A 22,635-nucleotide genomic window follows, 5' to 3' on the forward strand; every position below is an offset into this window, starting at 1 on the left:
TACCTATCCTTTAGGGCCAGTGTTGTTTTTGATACCCGCTTTTCAGTCACCTTTTGCAGTTGTTCAGCCGTTACGCTTTCCTTGCCAATTTCGATATCCTCGTTGGCCTGAGAAACAATACCTCTCCAGAACAGGAAAACAGAATAAAAAAAGCGCGTCAAAACTCGACCCCTCCTAGCCTCATAGGGACGACCCAAGGCATGATCCGGGGTAACATCATTGCTTGGCATTTATTTTTGACCGCGTAATACTCTGGCAACACAACAAAGCAAGCAACATTCCAGTCACAAGGTACGCCAAATAGTTTCCTGCCGACTGTTGGCCACTCCTTTATTTCTCTTCTGTCGTTCGGACTCCCACTAGTTCGCACCAGGCAGCCGGGCCTGCCTTCATTTCGGTATTGCTTTTGCCCGCCTGGGAAGGGAAGGGAAATTACATCGTGTCTCATCGCAACGTGGTCTGGAACTCTGGATGGTCGAAACATTTTCGTGATTCGAAGGGAAGTCGTTCGTTCGACGCACTCCTCTACAATGGCTACCTCAATCGCCGGCGACAAAGCCACTTTGGCGGCCAACGACCCCTTTGTGACGAACCCTTCTGGCCCTGCCCACCTCCGATTTTCCGCGTTCGACACGAATCTCTTCGCCCTTGGCCCAGGGGCCTCTGCCGAGCAGGCGAAGCGCGCGTTGGAGGCCCATCTCGCCGATACCGAACGACGCATGGAGGAAGCCGGAAAACTGGGCACATCGCTAGTACAGCAACGGAAAGAGCTCACCGACCGGCTTAAGGAAGTCGAGCAGCTCCAGGCCGACGGCGAATTGACGCCCGATCTTCGACAGAGGCTTTCCGAGATCGAGAAGGATTACAATGAAGTGGCGCGGGAGAGTGCTCGCGCATTTCTACCCAAGCAGAGGGTGCCAAGCAATGAAGCAGCTGCTGGCTCTCCATTCGCTCCAGAGGGGAAAGGTGGCAAGGTAAGGCAGCCGCTTGCGTGAACCCGAACTGGGAAATGCTAACGAGGGAATACAGCGCTCCGTGAGTCCATCCAAGTTCGAAAGCCAAGCGACTGGATCTCCGACAAAATTCAGCGTCCCAAACCGAAAGCTGCGGAACCAACCTGCCAACCGGGTACATGACATCGAATTCGCTGCCGAGATCAGCACTTCCTTGATCTCTCAAGTGCGAAACCTGCAGTCACTGCTCGCAGAGAGGGAGGAGGAACTGAGGGAGACCAAGACGGAAAGGTCCCGACTGGAGATCGAAGCCGAAGGGATCCAGCAACGTCTGAAGACACTCGATGAGAGCGAACACCGGTACAAGGACGAGAACTGGAATCTCGAGACGCAAATCCACGAGTTGATTGCAGCTCAAAAGGATGCCGCGGACCGCGAGAAGAAGTTGACCCAGATACTCAACGTCCTTCAGGCGGAGAAGAACTCGACTCAGAGGGAGCTGGACGAAGTCAAGCTGAACTTGGCGAAGCTGGACGAGAAGCACACCGCCTCTGTCAAGCACCACGACATCGAAATGGGCACGTTGAAGCGGAAGGAAATAATGGCCGAGGGTGAAAAAGCCGCCATGCAGCGGAAGATTGAGGACTTGACGAGCCAGAACCAAGAGCTGGCCAAGGCCTTCTCGGCGCAACGCGGGCGCGCCTTGGAACGAGAAGCCGCGCTAGGGATGAGTGACGAAGACTTCGAGACGGGCCAAGAAGCCCTTACCCCGGAACACTCGCCCCCTCCGTCGCCCGTGAAAGGCACCCCGCGACACTCGGTGCTCGAGACTGAAACCTTGAAGACCTCTCTGCAGCATGCGCAGCGGACAATCCAGAGCTTGAGAACCAACGTCCACCGAGAGAAGACAGAGAAGCTGGAGCTCAAGCGCATGTTACAGGAGGCCCGTGACGAACTTGAGAAGACGAGGAATGACCCCGGCATGTCTAACAAGCGGAGTCGGAAGGTGGATTCGAGGGAATTTAGGAAGCCCCCGAGATTGGGCCAGCTTGGAGGAGCGCGCTCAAGCAGGAGCGAGATCTACCTTGATGAACCGGACTGGGAGGATCAAGGCGACGCCGGAAGTCAACACTCCTCTGCAATCACCAGTCCCATATCCCGCATCGCAGGGGATATCGTCCCGATCACGGAATCTGGAAGTGATCATTTTGAGACTGCCAATGACACAAGCGATGCTGCCTTTGAGACGGCCCATGAGCGTGGCACCGAAACCGAAGATTTCCACACTGGCGCAGAGGAGTTCTCCGATGATGACGATGCTGCAACGGAGACCGAGGCCAGCCCCTCCAAGGGGAGCGGCAGAACAAGACGGCCGCCAATGATGTCTCTAGGCCAGGCCGGTAATCGGTACTCGTTCCACAGCACAGCATCCACGTCAAACGATGAGGAGGATTACACCTTCGCCTCGGAGCTCAAGACCCCGACGGCCCTCCCGCCTCAAAGGATGCGGCTCCGCGTCAGCCGTGGCGCTCTGAGCCGCCGGTCTCGTCTCCCGAGCGAAGAGCCCATGCTGCAGAGCAGCCCGGTGAGCTTCACCAGAAGCCCATCGGGGACTCCGCAGCCACCTAGCCAGAGCCTCTTTGCCGAGCTTGGTGAGTTCGAGGGTAGCGATGACGAGTCGTACGTGGGAGGTGTCACCCCGAGTCGAAGAAGCCTCCGATCTCTTACGCCGGGCAGCACTCGTGGCTGGACCGCTTCCCCCCCGCCTCAGGTGCCTGCCTTGCCAAAGACCATCATGGTGGATAGTGGCATGATGACTGAGCCTGTTGATGTCTATCCTGCCACTACTCTCGACGATGGTGCACCGGCAGGGCCCTCCCGGCCTTCCATGGTCGAGAGCGGGGTGATGACCGAGGAAACGGCCGCCGAGCTCCCTCTCCTATCTCCCCAAAGCGTCATCTTCCAGGGAAGGCCGACGACGATGGAATCGGTCCTTGGACCTGCAAAGTCTCACGCTTCTACCCAATGGCTGGGAGACGACTTTACCGACGAGGAGCAATCAAGACCATTGTCGACCGCTTACAGCGATGCCAGCGCGCAACACGACCCTGACATGGAGGCTAAATTGGCGCAGTTCCCTTCGCCGCCAACTTCACCGTTCAAGCTTGGACAGATTCCGACGCCTCTCCTTGCACCTCCGGAGCGCCTCAGCATGTCGGAAATCCAAGCCGAGCACATCGAACCCCATGCCGAACCTGAGATTCGTCCCCCGACTCCGCCAACATTCAGTATCTCTTCCATGCTCTCGGAGGAAGTAGCACCCGTCGCTGCTGTGGCACCCGTCCTGGCAATGTCCTCGCTTGTGTTTGAGCACGTTGAACCGCTTGTTCGCGAGATTTCGCCTGCCACTCCACCAAGGCTCGGTCTGTCGTCTATCATTTCCGAAGACATGGAGCCAATCGCGGCAGTTGAGCCCCCGCCGCCGACACCCCCAATCCTGTCAGTTGCTAGTATTCGCGCTGAAGAGGTCAAGCCATTGGCCGAGCAACCCGCTGAGCGTGACCTAATTGTTGCCGCGCCGCCAACAGCGGCACCCCCGACTCTGTCCTTGTCGTCCGTTCTTGCGGAACACGTTGAGCCGACCCTCGAGCCCGAGGTCCCTGTTCCTTCACCTGTTGAGCTCTCCTTGTCCGCCATACAGGCTGAGGCAATACATCCCGTTCAGGAGCCGCTTTCCTTCGCCCCCATCCAGGCTGAGGCAATAGAGCCCGTCCAAGAACCGCTTGCCTTCTCTGCTATACAGGCCGAGGTGATACAACCCATCAAGGAACCCGATGTCCCTCTCCCGGCCCTATCCTTTTCGACTCTTCTGTCACAACAGGTCGAACCAGTTTGTCCGGAAGAACCTCCGTTCGTTCCGCCAGTACTTGGTTTCGCTACCGTACAGTCTGTGGAGAGCGAGCCAGTGGAGCCCCGCAGCCCGAAACGGGACGCCTTCATCATTCCCCGAGATGATTATGTTCCTAGTCAAATGGAAAGCGAACCGCCCAGGACGCCGCCTAGTTCCCGCTTCGGATCCGTTTTCGGATTCAACAAGACCAGGGGCGTGTCAAGAGCGGCCGAGAGTCCCATCATTGCTGAGGATGATACTCGCCAGTCATTGAATGGATCACCAGTGGCGGACACTCCCGAATCACAACGACCACTCAAGGAACTCTCGGCCAATACGGAGACCAAGCCGGCGAGGAGAGGAATTGTCCGAACTACAGACCAGAGCGCGCAAACCTCTCTGACATCCGATGCCATTGATGAGATGCTCGGTGCCAAATATCGCCCACGCGATGCCGCTGGCCATATGAAGAAAGACTCTCTCACCGGAAGCGTGGACACGCCGGGCACCGTTCGCAGGCATAGATCTCGAGAGAGCTTTGAGAGCGTAGTCCGCAAGGGGATGATGGTCGACGCAGGAGCTGACGCCTTCCCGGGTATTGCTCCGGTGCGGAGGCCTGGCAGCTCAGCAAGTGGGCAGGCTTCATCAAGCTATTTCCCTCCCCTGCCGGCCAACCACAAGCAAGCCATCGAGGCGGCTCGAACCGGCTCTTCCAGCGGTGGTCAAGGAACTATGGGACCGCCGTTGTTCCCCGCGTCGGCGTACAGGAACCCGAACGCGGCTTTCCGTCCGCGAACACCAAGTGGCCCCAAACCGCAATCGCCTATCTCGGTCACCTCCGGACGGGGTACGCCGACGCCTCGAGCAGCCAGACTCGGGTCGTCGCACGGGAGAACAGGAGTCCAATCGCCGTCGAGGCTTACCAATATGAGTCGGAGGTCATCCGTCTCGTCGTTTGTGTCGGAGCTCGATAGCCGATTCAATATCCAGAGTGAGATGGGCATCGCTGGAGCGAGCGAATTTGGACCAAACACGGACCCGCGCATGATACAGGCCATTACCCAGACCATGATTGGCGAGTACCTGTGGAAATACACGCGTAAAACGGGCCGGGGTGAGATGTCGGAGAATAGACATCGAAGATATTTCTGGGTTCACCCGTACACTCGTACGCTGTATTGGAGCGACCGGGATCCCTCTAGCGGGGGTCGTTCCGAGTTGAGAGCCAAGAGCGTCCCCATCGAGGCAGTGCGAGTCGTTACGGACGACAACCCCATGCCCCCGGGACTGCACCGCAAGAGCCTCATCGTCGTCTCCCCCGGCCGGACGGTCAAGTTTACGTGCACGACCGGCCAGAGACATGAGACGTGGTTCAATGCTCTGTCTTACCTGTTGCTACGAACTGGCGAGGAGGGCCAGATGGACACACAGGAGATGATGGGCAACATCACCAGGGAGGATGTCGATGAGTTCAATCCGCAATTCGATCGACGCCCGGCCAACGGGGCGCGGCCACGCGCTCCTCCCTCCATGTCGTCGTACAACTCCAGGATGACACGCAACGAGTCTCCAGCCATGGGCATGTCAATGAACATCCCGACTCTTACTCCCACCCCCAAGAAAGCGTCCCAGACCCGGCCCTCCTTCGGTACGCTGAGCAGAATCAGCGGATACTGGAAGGATAGCAAGGTCATGTCTGGGACCTTCTCTAGTCTGAGGAGCCGAAGCGTCAGCGGCCGCAATCACATCAACTATGAGGCCAGCGAAGCGCACGACAGCGCCGAGGACTTGAGGCTGATGATTGAGAGGCAAGACCGAGAGTCTGATAGGTTGGAGAATGTTCGAGCATGTTGCGATGGCAAGCCTCCCCACCTTCGATGTTGGAAATTTTGTTTGGGTTTTTGATACTAACGTCCCGCAGGGAGACATGATGTCGGGACCTTGCCTCGTAGCACGAGAAGGGGAGAACATTCTCACGTACACACCCATGCTCACCCCGGTACTTCCACTACTCCGACCCCAATGGGCACCGTTAGGTCCAGGGCTTGAATCGAGTCCAAAACCAGTCGTTTATTTCAAAATATCCTTTCAACCACCGCCCTTTGTGGCGTGTAACAGTTTCTTTCTTGTCGATCGCTTGAAGACTATTTTTGCATCACACAGTTTCATATGAAGCAACCAGCCATACGCCACGGATTTCTCACGACGATGATGATATCTCCTTTTCCTTTTATCATTTTTATTCTGTTCCGCATTTTAATTAATGCCCAGTCGGCCTCGACACCGCCGCCACCACCAACCTTCCTCCCATTCCAACTCGCGGGCTAATTCTCCCCGTGCCTAATCCGTGTCTCGTCTCTCGAGGCTGTGCTTGTCACAACGCATGGATCGCGCTGCTGGCCTGACCTTTGTCGCAAAGGCGTTTGGGCTGTGGGAATCGGGTCATTATTCCGGGAACACCACCTCTCTCTCTGTTGCCCGTCTCTCTGCCTACGTCGGCTCTCTGTTTGTCGTCAAAGCACAATCAAAAAGAAAAAAAAAAGGCAGGCGCAATTCGGAAACGGGGTTTCTTTCCGGGGAGGAGCGCTGTCTTGTCTGGAGGGGCGGGGCTCTCTATAATACCTAACTGAGCACCCTCTTTCACAGCCCCTGGCGGACGTCAACTGTTGATTCTCAAAGATTGTTGGCTGTAAAAGCAATATTGTGTCTGGATGGTACGGACGGGGCGGGTTTTTTCACGAGGGTTTCTCCCGCGTTTGGTATTGTGGTTGTAGTTACCTTTTGACGACTGAATGAACAAAACCTAAATTGTCATGTTGCTGTGTCCAGTTGGGCAGTGAGTGATCGCCTCATTCTGGATAGGAATCAGGGATCGGAAGTAGTCCCCTCAGCGTAGACGCAAATCGACATTGTTAGTCGGGAAGGGCGGCATTTGGCTTTTTTCTTCACGTTCGTCCTCTTACCTCGCGTAGTCAGATAGAGCACCGAAATAGCAAATGGCATGATCAAGATACGAATCAAATAAAATAAAAATAATTAGCTTGTTGTTTCTTGTGTCGTGTCATCAAAACACCCTTCCTCCCCATTCCCTCCCTTTCCCTTGCCTTTGCCACACACCATGACACCCTTGAATCGATAACCAATTATCCATTTTTGAACGCCTCCCCCCAACCAAACCCCGATTGCGCTCGTATCAAGGGAAACAGACGCGAAGAGAGTGAGTGAGTGACTGGGTCGTAAAAGGAAAGATTGGAGGCCCCGGCAAACTGAAGATAGCCTCCGTATCGTGCTATTGGGGTAGGTGTGCTGAACAGGGTGTGGAAAGAAACCGACAGGGTCTCGCGGGTATCTGGGGACGTGTTTGTGCTTTGGGGTAAACCGAAGGGGTTTAGGGGCTTGTTTCGTCCCCGGGGGCCCGGTGGTGAGGTATCAAAAGACGGTTTTCTTTGCCTGGTCCGTTATCTGTACCAAAAAATAATAATAAGAAAGCCGGCCCAAAAGAATGTCCGATGGCTTTAAATCTTCTCTCTTCTTCGAGATCTGCGCGTATATGATCCATATGGCATACGTAGCTACCATTTTCGCCTTCGTGTTCGGGTATCCTCCCTCTCCTCGCCTCCCCACCTCAGATTCACGACGTGAACGAGAGGGACTGGCGGTTCTTCTTGGTCTTGGCCTTGGCCAAGGCCTTCTTGGACGCCGAAATGTCTTCGTCCTGCTGGGAGAAGTCCTTCCACTTCCTCCAGCCGTCAAAGTCGATCAGGGCCTGCATGCAGCCCCACTCCATGACCTTGCGCTCGAGCCAGACGAAATTGACGGGCTGTTGCGTGCATACGTTAGCCACTTATCGAGCAGTGCCTCGCGAGTAAACATGCTTCAAACGGGGGGGGGGGGGATAGGATATTTGAAAACTTACCTTTGTCAGGAAATCGTTACACCCGGCGGCCAGGGCCTCGTGCCTGTCGCTCTGCAGCGAGCTGGCGGTCAGGGCGACGATGATGACGGGGCTCTTGAGCATCTCCTTGTTGACCAGTCTGTCCTCCTCGGCGGGCTCGCCGGTCGCGGCCTCCTCGGGCGGGTTGCTGGCGCCCGACGAGAAGACGCCGATCGAGTTGATGCGCTCCAGCCGCCTGATCTCCCTGGTGGCGTCCAGCCCGCTCATAACGGGAAGCTGGATGTCCATCAGGACGAGGTGGAAGCCGCCGGCGCGCCACTTGTTGACCGCCTCGCGCCCGTTCATGGCCGTCTGCCACCGCACCTTGAGCCGCTTGACAAAGGCCTCGAGCAGCTTGAGGTTGATGATGTTGTCCTCCACTATCAGCACGTTGATGGGCGGCACGCCGCCGTTGAGCATCCCCGCCGGCAGGCTGGGCGGCTCCATCATCTTCTTCTTCTTGGACCTGGGGTTCGCGTTCGGCCGCGGCGACGCGCCACGCGGCGGCGGCGTCGAGGCGCGCTGCATCGCGGACATGGGCATGCCATCGGCGCCGGGGGGCGTGGGCATGGGGGATGCCGTGATGCCGACGCCTGGGGGGTGGTCTGTCGAGGCACTGGAGTGAGTTCGTGGACGGGGTGCCCGGAAGTAGGCCGGCTGCGTACCGTGGCCGGCGGCCACCGTTATCGTGGCGCCGCCGATGCTGAGAACGGTCGGTGAGGCCGTGTTGTGTCGCCCGAGCTGAGGCCGGTCGCGCTCGCGGTACGGCCGTGACCTCGTGCCACCTGGGGAGGGTATCTGTGGGATCTGGCCAGTGTTTAGTATTGAGATGCTGTGGGAATGGCCTGAGCCGCCAGACGGTGCTGTCAGTGTGACGGGCAGCTGGGCGACGGCGCCGGGGCCAAAGTAGTCAGTGCCTGGATCGACTGGTCGGAGATCGTCATAGTAGAACGAGGCCATTTGGCCCGCCCCGGGAGGGCCACCTCGGGGTGATGCTCTCGGTGTACGTCGCAAAGGAATGTCGATGATCAATGCCTCGTCCACCGTCTGACCTCCGGGGAAATACGCATCGAGAGTTCGTCCCATTGGCTCGTCTGGAGCTAAAGCGCGCTCCTGCCTCTGCTCCCGAGGAACGATACGTAGTGTGATGTCTGGAGCATCGAATTGACGGCCGAGGGAGTTTGCGTATTTGCGGAGGATCATGTCCCTCACGTCGTCCACCAGGTCGTCTTCGTTGATGGTGACGAGGGTCGCCGAGGCGCTGGGCCGCTTAACCCAAATCTTCCGCGTCATCATCGACGCGTTGATTGGCAGCAGATGGTCGCTGCCCGAAAGGCCGAGCTCGTCAGCCTGTTCAGAATGCAGCAACGTCTGGATCAGAGTTGTCTGCCTGTCCGGTAGGAGGCTCTGTCGTCGCGGGGGGGCAGATGGCCGGGGGATTTGTGGGGAGGCGTGGCCGAGCGGAGTGAAGTAACCGTCAATGCTGTCGGGAGCAGGTTGTGGGGTCTTGGTGCTGCTGAGACCTGGATTGACGAGTGGTGCCCTGTCATCGTCGTCAGTAGACTCATTGATGGATGATGTCGCGTCGGCGGGGGTCGCTTCGTCTGGAGGGTGAAGAGTCGCAGAATGCTCGCTGATGCTAAAAAGTCCCGGCGTTGGAGAGCGCAGATCGTTTCCACTCATGTCGCTAGCTTGTGGCTGGACCGTGGCGGAAGATTGTGTCTGTGTCAGGCTGGCTTTGGCCGCATCTCTGAGCAAAGCAGCGAGCTTGGGGTCGTCGGAATCGCTTCTGGGGAGCTGAGGGCGAGGTTCCTCAGTGCCGGTCGTCTCGGGTGTTCGATTGTCGGTCGTCACGGGCGCGGCGGCAAATATTTCGCCCGCGACGCTGCCGCCGCCTGTACCGGCATTTTCGGCTGAGACGGGGCGATTGCTGGTACTGCTGGTGGACGACTCAAGGGACGGTGCGGCCGAGTTCCTTCTCGAAAATTTGGCTCGCAGTTTGGCCTTGAAGTCTCCCATCAGAGAGAGGGGAATTGGATTTTTGCGGTGTGTGGGATAAAGAGGATGCCGCAGCGAGAGAGGTGGCAAAGAAGGCAAGGCAATCGCGCTCTCCAGTTAAGGTTCTTGCAGTGGGTTTAAAAGTCTCTCCACACGAGTAGGAGCCACTTGAGACAGCCGAGCATAAGGATCTCGACGACAGCCCCTTGTAGGAGGCGACTTTTCAAATGCCTGGAGCCTGCAAGGACAACTGACTCGGTTGAGGGATGTTGTTTGTCATGAACTGAGGCTGGCGCATCAACAAGGGGGGGCTTAGGTAAGCTATGCTTGCATGATTGCATTCGAACGAATCGATCACCAGGCAAATTTGGTGGCTGCATTTCCTCGTCGCAACCTCCCACCCTCACGATAACGTACATACCACAGTACATGTATGTATGCCACATAACCCCCCCTTGCCACGAGATCTCTGTGACACTCCAGCTTCTTCGCTTTGGGTGTACTGCGTGGACCTGGTCACACTTGGCCTTCAAACGGATCCCAAGTATATGGCTTTTGACGAATGATATCAAGCAATACTGCGGGAAGCCACCTAGACCCCACTCAGCTTGTCGCGGCCATGCGGATTAAATAAGGAGAATTGCGCGACTACCCGCTAAGAATTTTGATCTTACTGGCCTCTCCGTAGTGATGCCGCTGGTAAAATCTCGAGCAAACCCAGTGGATGCTTCGTTAGCAGCGAAGGATGGCTCAGGTCTGTTTGATAATTTGATTCCTCCCATTTCCCCCCAGAGCACGTCGTTAGTGACGATAGCTGGGGTGGGTATCTATGCCTATCATTTCCGGGGTTTCGTTGCTCATGTTGCACAGCGTTTTGTGCAGCGACAGTCACAGCCTGATAACCTCCATTTTGGTCGTTCTGGCCGTTCCGAGATACCGTCCTGTCTGCTACTCTTCCTCTAAAAACAACGCTTCATCATTATTAGAGTGTACTGTCAACATCGACAATTGACTCCTGAAATTAGCCTCGGCAGGGGATCCTTGCAGGTTATCGAGCTGTCCATATTCAATCTTCAATTGCCTCGTCAACATCAAGCTCGTTTGCTGTTGATGGTGCCACCATTCATGTTGGCAACTCAAGAGCTCAAGAGGGGTTTCACAGCATGCCAGTTCCGATGTTCCACTGGGCTAGGTCCACCGGTCTAGGTCCACCGGTCTAGGTCTACCGGTCTAGGTCCACCAGTCACCAAACGAGTCACTATGCAGTAAGATTGGGAACGATGGCATTCTTCGTCGTAGACGGTTTAATCTCGTAATGGATGGCGTCGTTTTCTGCACTGATTACCATATTTTTACGTGTTCTAAACTCCAGCTGCCCCTGCTCCTTCCAATCCTCTGCACTCTCAAGGGGTTACCACCTACAAACGCCTGGAGTAGGTGCTAGGATCCGGTATTGATCCGAGTAAGTCCGCTAGTAATTCCGCCTGCGAATAACTTTCGGGTAGTAGAACTAAACGGACCTGCTGAACGGGACTGTTTGAGAAGTCGACGCAATAGGTATCAGCAAGATAGCCGTTGAGAATTGGCTTTCGGGCATCTCTCTTCTCCCATCAGCAAGGTCCTTGGCATCAAGTCCCGATTTTGTAGGACAGCGTCCCCACTTAAAATGTAAACGGCCCCGGCCGCTACGGGCCGCGACCGTCCAATGCCGGAGCCCCACCTGGACGAGCACGGCGGGGCCGCCAAGGACGCCCAAACATCGTCGAAAGAAGATGATGGCTCCAGTGAGGATCGACACCCCACCGGAGAGATCCTCGTCAACTAGGACGGGCCCGACGATCCAGCGACCCCATGAACTTGTCGCCGTCTCGCAAGCTCTTCACCATCACTCTGTCTCGGTAGTGACCTTCAACATGTGAGTCATTCTGGGGAAGTGCAAACCCCCAGACAATACAACCGACTGCGCATCCGTCGCTTGATGTCCCCTTCGTATTCGCCCCGTTGCTCTTCGCGCCCCTCAGCGAGCTCTACGGCCGCAACATCATCATGCACTCGTCCAACGTCAGCTCCGGCTTTGCTAGTGAGTGCTCCTAACCGCTTTTTCCTTTCTCAAATATATATATATATATACATATCCAGTATTATATATTCTTGGTGGCATGCATCCTTGTTCATTTAGACCATTTTTTGCCAACAAGCCCTTTTCGAGTGCTGTAGCAGCCAGTTCTCGGTCTAGTCATTGGCGGCTCATTGCCCAGGACATCGGATGGCGTTGAATGTTCTAGCTCGTTGCCATAATAGCATGTTAACCTCCCAGAGCGCCCCTCGTGGGCATGTCCCAGCTAACCTATTTACCCTCCCCTCTTAAATAGTCCGGCGTTTTGACCAGTCCCAACTTTCTCGCAAGTGAAACCTACGCGCGACAATCCCGGACAGGAAAGCCGCGTGCCTCCGGAAGGAAACCGGAAACGACAACTACGTTTCCCAATCCACCCAGGGCCAGACCCCGGAGAATTTGTTCCGCAGAGCCATCTTCCGGTCTATCAAGATGCTGTTCCGATCCCCGATTGTCTTCTTTGTGCCCCTCGAGGTGTCCCTCGTATACGGCTATCTCTACCTCCTGTCGATCACCTTCACCTTCGTATTTCGCGGCCAGTACGGCTTCGAGTCCCAAGCCGTTGGCCTCGCCCACCTCTGTTTCGAAGTCGGATTCCTGCTGGGCCTCTTCAACAGGGGCGCGACGTCGGACCACATCGCCAAGAAGCGGGCCGCCGGCACGGCGATCAAGCCGAGGGACCGGCTCCCGCCGCTGATCTTCGGCGTCGTCCTGGTCCCCCGTTGACCTGCTCTGGTACGGCTGGACGGCCGAGTATCGGGTGCACTGGATGGCGCGCCGATCGTGGGCACGTCGCTCGTCGGGCCGGGTGTTCTGTTCGTCTTCATGCCCGTGCAGTCGTACCTAGTCAACGCATTCGCCCTAGCGCCATCGCGACCATGACCGCCGTCTAGTCGCTGTTCGGCGCCGTGTTGCCGCTCGCCGGTCAGCCCATGTACGCGGCGCTGGGACTCGGGTGGGGGAACAGCCTGCTCGCCTTCGTTGCGCTGGCCACCGTCCCGCTCACGCACCTCCTTATGGTGAGCGCATTGGGTCCAGTCCTTGCTTCCAGTTGGATCTGTGAAGCTTGGATCTTGTTATTTCTTTGCCGACTCATACCTGAATAAGGCGATAATTATTCTGGCTTGATTTACCGGGATAAGATCAGATTCATAAGACAAGGGGTCAATTAGATCTGCGGGAAAGACTAGGTAGAGATGTATATGACATAAGATTGAGGAGCCTGTTGGACCATGGTGGTTCAATTATCTAATTAATGGAAGATACAACTTTGCTTCGGTCTCATTCCTCTCGTGCAGTCCAGGTAAACAGCCAGCGTTGCCTTGTCCTCCAGAACGTCATATACACGAAGAAACCATGCAATATCTCTTCAAATCAGGAGCAGACATGACATTCTCCTTCATGCCTAATAACTCCCGTAAGCCTTCCCCATGGGGGGGTTGAGAGAGGGCTTGCTGAGAGTTCCATCAGGTCTAGGGGAAACGGAAGTAAACCGATATTGTTCGGGCCCAACGAAAGCGGGAATAGCCGAAGGCAAGATTCTGCCAGCAATTTATTAGTCTGCAATTAACATGGTGGATGGATAGACAACATGGATTCCTTGTTGTGATAACTCACGTGCTCAGGGGCGGCGAACTGGTGGCGGAGGGTTTATATGTCACTTTAACTTGAGCCCTTTTCAACGTGGGAGACCCGTACGAATGGTCAAGTTGGCAAAGCGGCGCATTTGGAAGAATTTTTTTTTTTTTTTGTCAGACCCAGCGCGGCCCTCAGGCACGACCCGTCACCACTGCCTCAGGTTTCCTATGAGGGAGGCTTTGCTTGTCCTAAGACACCGTATAAGAGGGAACGAGGTGACGGAGCTCGCAAATAAATACCCATAGCCAGAGTAAATGGCAGCCGAAAGGCAGGGGGTGCAGTAGCTACGGCACGAAAGATCGTAGGCTGGACCTGAACAGATGCAACGGCTGGGGGAGTAAGACACAGGGGGACACAAATGGGGCAACTGGGGGGAACTGAGACTACACTGGGGGATCAAAAGCACCAACTGAGGAGTGGGAAGTTCAAGTCTAACTTGAGGCTTTCTTTCTTACTTTTTCCTTTTCCTTTATTTTGCTTTTTCTCTATTGTCTTCCTTGGTTTAAACTACAGTTCCGTTTTTTTCTGTAGCGCCCTCCTTGCTTCAACCTCTCCTGGCGCTTGAGAGCCTTTCTCCTTCTCTATTGTTTTCGTTAGCAAAGTCAACGTTGTCTCTCAGCAAATACTAGGCTTTACATTACAGTGGGATAGCTAATTGCTAATTGAAGCTTTGGATTTTCCTGTTTACTTGCTTCTGCAGAGTGCTGGGAAATGTCTTGCTTCTTAGTGGGTGGCATCTTGACGGGCTCAACCCCACCTCTCCGCAGCTATATTGCTTCTTCTAGGACTGAGACAGATCTCCCATTCACTTGACCACACCAGGTTTGCATCTGACAGAGCCTTAAATTAGTCATGGCTGGGGGAAGATGTTTTGTCACGCTGAACTCGGGATTGACAGTTCATATATATTCCTATCTACCACTAACGTCATCTCCAGTCGCAATTTCGCTAGATGAAGCTATCGAACACACAATAATGGATCGTCCAAAGGCTAACGAGACTGAGTTGATTTTCATCTACGCTACTTGGCCCCTAGCATGCGCTATTCATATCCTCCAGATCCATTACATGAGGGCACGACACCCCGAGTTGCGCTTCATTCTGCCCGTGTTCGCCCTCACGGCACCGCTCTTCATCGCCTTCGAGGTCTGCAACAGTCCCGGCTCCAGGTTCTACAACCCGTCGGCCGCATGGCCGCTCTTCGCAACGTTCCGCGTCGTCTGGGCGGCCCATTTCATCTCCTTCCAGGTACTTGATCTTCTAACGTTCCGCCGACCACCGTGCCCGAACTCGGCTGATTCTATTATAGTACGTGACATCGATCCTGAGGGTTGCGGACAGCATGCGCGGCGTGCTGCCACGGGTCATCGTGTACGCCGGGGCGGCGACCCAGTGCGTCATACTCGGCACGGGGCTGACGCTGCTTGCCCTGTTCGACATCGAGCTGGTGTGGGCAATATTCATCATCTCCCACGCGCAGCTGCTGGCGCTGCTGGTCCACTGCTGGGTCACCATCCAGCAGCTGCGCAGGCGGACCTTCTTCCTTTGGACCTCGTTCGTCTCCGCCATCACCCTCCTCTCGGTCGTCTCCCTCATCGTGGGACTGTCGGTCAGCGACTGGCCCGTCCCCGTGTTTTCGGCCCAGTGCATCCTGGCGCTGATGGACGCCGTCGGGGCGCTCTTCCGACATCGGTGCACAAACAAGCCGGACGCGGCGGCCGACGACGTCGGGCTGTTCACGAGACTGAGCAACATGTCGCCGTTTCAGGGCCACCCCCTGGAATCTCTCCCTTCGTTACCGGAAAACCGGTCGGCGGTGAGTTCAACGCCGTCAAAACAAAGCTTGCTGGGGATGCTGATGGTCGGTTGGCTCGCAGTTTGACCCGGGGGTCTGAGCATGGTCCCGAATGGGAGGCTATCAAGCGATGTGGTAATTCCAAGGTCATCTCAACGAACGACCAGGGCAAGAGGGTACAGAGACCCTCGTGGGCCGGGGGCAAGTCTCCCTTACCTTTGCAGGAAGGGCGCAATGGATGAGATTCCTCACTGGAAGTCTGCTACTGAAGTCCCTGGCCAGGAACCGAATGTCTCTATTGTGTAGTTGCTTTACCGCAAGCGAGCTATATCTACGGACAATAGGAGAGCGCCGTGGACAGACGGACGCTCTATGGAGGACAGAACATTGAAATGCGGGATTCCGGGGCGCTTCCATCTAGTTGTCGGGTGAATAAAACGATGTCGAGTCTTCCAAACTGGCGGCCTCGACGGGACGGGCCGAGACGTTCGATTCTCTGTACATCCTAGAACAAATTCAACGGTCTCCCAGCAACGTCTCATGCCGCCTCTCTAATTGCTCCTCGGCACCTTCACCTGCCGCTTGAAGTGGTTGAACAAGATCGCTCCCAGGGGGGCCGAGTTGGATCCTGCCGAGCACCAGAATTTTCATAAAAAGCAAGTCTGTATGTCTTTTTAAGGTTTAAAAACTGGGGCTTCGGGAAGCTGGAGGCGCTAATGCAGCTCGCAGCCAATAGGAAGGGATTTCAGCCAAGAACGACGATCGACCAGACCAAATTGCTGGGAATACTCCCTGCCCTCTTGGGACCAAGAATGGCACTCTTTCCGATCGTCTGTCAGCCTGGCAGTCCGGTGTGGACAGCCAGTGTTTCGCACGGTTCGGCGACAACCAATATGCACAGGGCTGCAGGAGGTTATACTCCAATCATATCGAAGGCTATTCGATGATTGGTTCATCCCCTCTTCGTTTCAGCTGGCAGTAGACACGTTTGCTTGCCTTTTCGCTCGATTTGTCCTTCTGTGAAACGCGACCTAGGTGTTATGTACCGAATGGTGATGGAGATGTTGAGACAGTTGCGGGGAGCGCCGAGCAGCTGCATCCAGATCCCGCCCTCCGAACCCCTCTTTCTCAACTTGTCGTCCACTGCTTACGCAAGTTTAAAGCCATGTTTCCCAGCAAACCAGTCATAATGCCCTCGATGTACTGCCGTGTCACTCGACGTTGCACGGCCCTCTGGCTCAAGAACCGGTGTCTATTTTTGATATTTATGTCAAGTGGGTGGTGCTACACCGCATCGACAGGTAGTCATTTCCTCCAGGGATTTCCCTTCGACGATCCGTGTCGATGCAGGCAAATTGCCTGATCGGGCTGCTGACCACCACTTGCAAGCCACCTTGTACGGGTAGCTCAACAAAAACAGAAACGTCATGCCAGCAAACTGAAGCCCCCGGCTGCTGCTCTGTCGTCCCTTGCAGCCAGCCTGGGTGGTGTATTGTGCATATGCAAGGCCATCTCACCTCACCTCACAATGGCGGAGAAACTCGAACCGGGTATGTCTTGGTTCTCGCATTCTTGCATATCCTCGTCTGCAGTCATTCGAGTCCGAGGGCAGCGCAGCGCAGCCCCGTGACTGTTAGAGAAACGTCATTGGAACGCTGATGTACAGCAGCAAGACTTGGATTGGGCGAGCCTTCCAATATATTGGACCCTCTCGTTAAATCTCAGCCACTCACCCAGAGGACACGCCAGAAGCCGACCGGCCCGACAAATGTAATGCGGATAGCGGGAGAACAAGCTCGGACAATCCAAGGCCCCGCATCTAGATCCTTGCGTCAAGAGCTCTGGCGATCACTGCAGTGTCCGACCCATTCCGGATCTTGCCATGATCCGCAGAGTCCTGGCTCGACTCGGGGTAACTGGCATGAATTGAACGGCGGACTGTTCAGGCGGACTGTTCATGCGGTCTCAGAATCGCCAGACCGCCTCCCGAAGATGGACAGGAACGTCTTCCTTGACCGGGTTGGAAGGACGGTCGTGGCCGGCGGCCAAGTGCGGCAGCCAAGCCCCTGGCCCCGAGGGTTCCCAAAGAGTAAGCCTGGAGGAGCGGGTGATTCCGACGTTGAGGCTATGCGGCACACCTAACAGCAACCCAACCCCTCACCTCAACCCAACAAAAGAAAAGAAAAAGAGAAAAAAAGGGCAAGGCCCGACCTGCCGGTGATGCTGGATTGAGAAGGTATTTGCACCGTCGCGGGTGCTTCTTTCTAAACGTCAAACTCCGGAAACATGACCTGAACATACACGGAGCCGAGAGTAACTCCCTCTGTGCGAGCGGATTGCTAACAGAAAAGGGAGACATGCATGCAGGCCTGGTCTAGAGCAGCAGGGGGAGCAATGGATCCACGACGATGGTTTTCTTGCGTTGAAAATACTTGCACCGCAGAGCTCGACGGGCCATACATAGGTCGGCTGCGTTCAAGTCACCCGGGTATGTCGGCTTGTGAGGGGTTTGGGTCCGTCCAGTTGAGGCCGGACCGAAGTTTCGGGAAGCTATCTGACTGGTCTTCGGCACAGGACATCAAGATGGTGGGCAGAAGTCATCTAAGGCAACCAATAGTCGTTTCGAGCATCCATGTTATGACGTGTTGGGGATGTCAATTAAACAGCCACTGCCACTTGTCACGCTGACCATAGGAATTACTGGCTCAGCGGATGATATCAGCTGCCTGATGTAGGCAAGTGCGTAGAAATTGTCCATGGAACTAGCGAGACCTGACAACCTGGTCCGTCTAGGTACAGTGGGTGGCACTAGGTTTGAATCCAACCCAATGTACACAAATCCGGCACTAGGCCAAATTAAGCTACAGTTATGCAAAACTTAATATATGTAGCGAAACAAGCTAGTACACTTAGCAGAGCTCATACAAAATACTAAGTGGGTTGCTAAGCGACGACTAGCGTTAGATTTAATACATCAGTTTGGATTCAAACCTAGTGCCACCCACTGTAGGTAGCCGCCTGAGATTGACAGATGCCCCCCCGAAGATCCAGGCCTGGTGCCAAGGCACGGATATTGGCAACGTTGCTGTCATTACCGGGGAGTACTTGAAAGGGAAAGGGACGTTGGGTCATTGATATTTGACAAGGCTGACAATGGAGCCCAATGGGTCCGACCAAAGGTTATCAGTTATGATGAAGGGAACAGCGGGAGGTGATGAAAGGAAGCTGTCGGATTGGCGGAATGGTCCTCTCTGCATAAACAAGGCTGAGACACAAGGCATAAAGTCGGAAATATTGTCGCCACTCTGCTGAAAGAGCGCCAATGGCCCGTTAAATGGCCGTCGAGGGCCTCAAATGACCGCTGCGGCCATTGTGGTGTGGCTGATGGATGGCCGATGCTTCTTGCGGGGGTTGAGGGTTTTCGGCGTGGTGAACTGCGAGAAAAGATGTTTTAATGTGTAGAAAGGTTTTATCTTTTATCTCTCACTTTACCATTCATTCTTACTTGTTGACCGGCAGCGGCGGCTAGGAACAGAGCAGAGGCGTCTTTTGAGTCCCAAGTTTGTGGCCCCGGGCGGGAGCTGCCGCGGGAGGGAACTCCCGTCAGAAATTTTCGCCAAATTACGACCTTCAGCTAATCGACCATCCTAGCGGATTGCATGGCGGGATCTCACATTCTTTTGCAGCTGTAACAAGTGTGCCTGGTCTCCCTCAACCCTGGCAAGGCTACTTTTTGCATTGTTGGTTTGCATGATTTCACGTCTTTTCTTCTCTGTTGGTCTTTGTCAATTTTTTTTGCCCTGCCTCCTTGTCCAGCCAACAACCTGGCATTCGTGAATTCGCGTTGGTTCTTTGCGTCAGTTCTTCGCGTCGGTCAAGCAGACATTTGGGAGGGAGCCCACCAACACACCTCTATAAAACTTGACTGCAGTCAGTCAGGTAATTGCCATGGCTTCTAAATTCATTCCGCCCTCAACAGTCTTCGACTTTTCTCTGCGACCTAGTGAGCCGAAGAAGTCGGGATCCATCTTCAACCTGAACAACAAGACCTTCGTCTCTCAGCCCTCTCAGCACTCGCAGCCCTCGCAACCCTCGGGAACCACCACAGGCTCGACACGCCCATCCACCCTGAAGGGCAGTCGTACTTCCTCCTCACCGTTCGTGTTTTCTGCCTCACCTGCTTCTCGCCCTGCCGGGATGGAGGGCGCCATGGCGGGATTGAGGCTGTCAGATCATAAAGGTCGCGTCTCTCGCGATTCACGTCGCGATTCATTTGGGGCTCGTTTGAGAAGCTCCACCTCCTCCAGCTCTGGCGCCGGCAAGTCGCGTATGCCGACTCCTCCGAGCCGTCATGGTGATGATTATGATGACTCTGAGGATGCAAGTGATGAGTCTTCGGCCGATGGCCGCGGTGAAAGTGCAGATGAGGGGGAGGGAGAGAGTAGCAGTGACGAAGATTTCACTCTAGAGACTCACCTCGGGCTACTTGAGCGGCGAGCCGATCAGGACGAGCTGAACGAGATCAAGACCGCGCCGATATTCACCGACAGCGTCAGGAAATACGCTATCTCGGTTACTGGCAAATCGCCCGACCAGCCCTTCACCCAGTTTGGGCTAATTGCTGGCGATGTCAGCCACCCTGCCGGCGCTCCTCCAGCGGATCCGAGGATCTTTTATAACGTCTCCGCCCCCTCGAGCGTTTTCATCTGCGGAAGCCAGGGCTCGGGCAAGAGCCACTCGTTGTCATGCCTGCTCGAGAACTGCCTGATCCCTTCCAAGGCAAACACGCTGCCACGACCCCTGACGGGTATCGTGTTCCACTTTGACACCTTCATCTCGGACAATGGGGGCTCGCCATGCGAGGCTGCCTGGCTATCTTCCAGCCGCGACGTCAAGGTCAGGGTGCTCTGCGCGCCGACCAACGTGCGCACCATCCGGCAGGTGTACCAGCGCTTCCCGAATGTCAAAGTGGAGGAGTTGCGTCTCAGCCAGTTGGACCTGAACACGAAGCGCATGCTCGACTTGATGGCCGTTACTTCGGGCAACATGCCGCTGTACCTGCATGTGGTCAACCGAATCCTGCGGGACCTGCGGATCACTCAGCAGAAGTCTGGCAAGGGGTTCGATTACACCACCTTCAAGAGGATGGTCCAAGCCGAAGACCTGACCAAGGACCAACTCGCGCCCCTGAAGCAGCGTTTGGATACCCTGGAGAGCTTCATGGTGGAGGATCAGGCCAAGGCATACAACATGTGGGCGAAAGAGAGAAGCGGGCATTCGCCGAAGCAGCAGAGGAAGCATGAAGCCCAGGGTACAGACTGGACGCCCGAGGTAAGCGCCCAACCATTTCCGACGCGAGCGATCATATTCTGACAGTGCGACATTTAGGCCGGACAGCTGACCATCGTGGACCTATCCTGCCCCTGCGTCACATCGGAGATGGCCTGTTCGCTCTTCAACATCTGCCTCAGCCTCTTCCTCGAGCAGCCCTCCAAGGTGGGCAGGGTCATCGCCCTGGACGAGGCCCACAAGTACATGAACGACTCGCCGGAATCCCAGACCCTCACCGAGTCCCTCCTCGCCACGATCCGCCTGCAGCGCCACCTCGGCGCCCGCATCATCATCTCCACCCAGGAACCCACCGTCTCCCCCAAGCTCTTGGACCTGTGCTCCGTCACCATCGTCCACCGCTTCACCTCCCCGGACTGGCTGGCCGCCCTGAAGAAGCACCTGGCAGGCGTCTCCACCGCCTCCCAGCTCCTGGAGCAGGCCGCCGCACGACACGACGGTGATGCTGCCAACGGCGACGGTCACGGCCACGACGACGGCGTCGGCGCCGTCGCCCTCGGCCGCGGGAACCCGTCGCTGGGGCTCTTCTCGCAGATCGTCGGCCTCCGCGTCGGCGAGGCGCTCGTGTTCGCGCCGAGCGCCATCGTCGGCGTGCGGGTGGTCGGCGCTGCGGCGGCGGCCGGGGGCGCGGCCGTCAGGCGGCTCGGCAACGGGGTCCTCAAGGTGCGGGTCCGTCGCCGGGTTACGGCGGATGGGGGGCGGAGTATCATGGCTTTGTAGCTGGTGTCCCCCTTTTTGTTTACCTTGTCTTCCTTCGATCGTTTTTTGCTTGTCTTTTCCTCGGATGGGTTTTCTCTTAAAATCTGTTTCCTGGAGTGTTGGAGTTCCCGGGATGGCGATACGACACATGATATGAACTTCGCTCTTCTTTGATAGACTTGAGAGAAGGAGGTTATTTACTCCCCCCAATTGCTGGAGTAAGTGGGATTTGTCGGTTTCGGAGTTAATACTACATATCGCTGCTTCATATTGCATACATGCACTGCATTGATGCATTGTGGGATAGCGCCACAACTTGCTCTTTAGTGCTGTTGGATTCTGGTAACTATCGCGACTCCTAGGGTGGTAGAGAGGCGCTGTGGATATACCATAGACCTGTTGAGAGTTGTAATAAGATACAATTGAACAAACACAAGTAACGAGCCCTCGGGTTGCCAAGTTTAATAGCTTGTCGCCTGTAGATTCCAAATAACCTGTTGCCGGTTCTTCTAGCTGCCCGTTGTCACGCAGAATCGACATGAGTAGTTTCAGAGCCGGAAGCGTCGTTGCAGATCAACACTCCCAAGGGAATGACATGTGATAGCGTAACCAGCATCTTACATGAAGCCGCCAAAGGAAGCTACCGTTCTCGTATAGTCGTCGTCCTACTACTCCAGCTGTCGATGTGACGCAGTGTCCCAATATCACGCCGGCCATCTGCATCTGCGGTCACACGCGACGAATTAGTAGCCAGAGAACGGTTGGCCAGTGCCGGAGGTAGTCCTCACTGCGCCTAGATTGGGCGAGCCTCTGGGGAGATGCGAAGGTGATAAGGCGTGAGACCGTGTACAGCAGTGGTGGTGCACCGCAGTGTATGCAGCCGGGGTTCCGATGGGGCTGCCAGCAAACATTGCTGCAGCGAAGACCGGTCACATATCGCACTGGCCACAGCGCAAAATGTTGGCAATGGAGTGCCTCCTGCCAATCCCAGCCATACCGTCCTCCGCCACTGCTTCTCTCCTGCATCACGAAGTGCAGTTGATTGCCAGCAGAGATAGGTTAGTTGTGCAGGGAATAATGTTCATACCCCTGGAATCCCGAATAGGCGCACGCAGATCGACTGCTACCCTCCGAGGTGATCCGTAGGCCGCTCGTTTCCCTGCCGCATCACCATCCTCATGGGTCACACTGGTGGTGGTTCGTCAGAGTCCTAACTGGGACTGTCATGTCGACTACTGAGCAATATGTGATCCAGTGTTCTGC

At 55.7% G+C, this 22,635-nt stretch overlaps 5 protein-coding genes across 5 annotated transcripts; 4 read left to right on the forward strand and 1 right to left on the reverse strand.

Annotated features, from left to right (window-relative positions):
• Nucleotides 1–530: 530 nt before the first annotated feature.
• Nucleotides 531–5,892, forward strand: QBC33DRAFT_577339 (anucleate primary sterigmata protein A; the record flags this gene model as incomplete). The annotated part of the gene is made up of 3 exons (XM_060430977.1): nucleotides 531–974; nucleotides 1,030–5,701; nucleotides 5,765–5,892. The coding sequence occupies 3 exons, from the start codon at nucleotides 531–533 to the stop codon at nucleotides 5,890–5,892; spliced, it is 5,244 nt and encodes a 1,747-aa protein (XP_060285150.1).
• Nucleotides 5,893–7,474: 1,582 nt separating this feature from the next.
• Nucleotides 7,475–9,460, reverse strand: QBC33DRAFT_448350 (response regulator receiver domain-containing protein; the record flags this gene model as incomplete). The annotated part of the gene is made up of 2 exons (XM_060424464.1): nucleotides 7,475–7,663; nucleotides 7,760–9,460. The coding sequence occupies 2 exons, from the start codon at nucleotides 9,458–9,460 to the stop codon at nucleotides 7,475–7,477; spliced, it is 1,890 nt and encodes a 629-aa protein (XP_060285151.1).
• Nucleotides 9,461–11,550: 2,090 nt separating this feature from the next.
• QBC33DRAFT_618460 (uncharacterized protein) lies at nucleotides 11,551–13,164 on the forward strand (the record flags this gene model as incomplete). The annotated part of the gene is made up of 7 exons (XM_060432711.1): nucleotides 11,551–11,690; nucleotides 11,797–11,855; nucleotides 12,148–12,181; nucleotides 12,212–12,612; nucleotides 12,646–12,737; nucleotides 12,785–12,910; nucleotides 13,064–13,164. 7 exons carry the CDS (start codon nucleotides 11,551–11,553, stop codon nucleotides 13,079–13,081), a joined length of 870 nt encoding a protein of 289 aa, XP_060285152.1. The 3' UTR covers nucleotides 13,082–13,164.
• A 1,205-nt stretch (nucleotides 13,165–14,369) lies between these two features.
• On the forward strand, nucleotides 14,370–15,849 carry QBC33DRAFT_534213 (uncharacterized protein). Its single transcript, XM_060427525.1, has 2 exons — nucleotides 14,370–14,777; nucleotides 14,839–15,849. The coding sequence occupies exons 1-2, from the start codon at nucleotides 14,382–14,384 to the stop codon at nucleotides 15,409–15,411; spliced, it is 969 nt and encodes a 322-aa protein (XP_060285153.1). The 5' UTR covers nucleotides 14,370–14,381; the 3' UTR covers nucleotides 15,412–15,849.
• Nucleotides 15,850–19,533: 3,684 nt separating this feature from the next.
• On the forward strand, nucleotides 19,534–21,393 carry QBC33DRAFT_448798 (uncharacterized protein; the record flags this gene model as incomplete). Its single annotated transcript, XM_060424488.1, has 2 exons — nucleotides 19,534–20,655; nucleotides 20,713–21,393. 2 exons carry the CDS (start codon nucleotides 19,534–19,536, stop codon nucleotides 21,391–21,393), a joined length of 1,803 nt encoding a protein of 600 aa, XP_060285154.1.
• Nucleotides 21,394–22,635: the final 1,242 nt, after the last annotated feature.

The sequence above is a fragment of the Phialemonium atrogriseum genome, assembly GCF_030411735.1.
Source record: "Phialemonium atrogriseum strain 8032-3 unplaced genomic scaffold QBC33scaffold_8, whole genome shotgun sequence".
NCBI lineage: Eukaryota > Fungi > Ascomycota > Sordariomycetes > Cephalothecales > Cephalothecaceae > Phialemonium > Phialemonium atrogriseum.

Coding starts and splice junctions, on each gene's coding strand:
- QBC33DRAFT_534213 (XM_060427525.1), top strand. CDS start 14,382: ATGGCTGGGGGAAGATGTTTTGTCACGCTGAACTCGGGATTGACAGTT. Junction 14,778..14,838: donor CCCATTTCATCTCCTTCCAG/GTACTTGATCTT, acceptor ATTCTATTATAG/TACGTGACATCGATCCTGAG.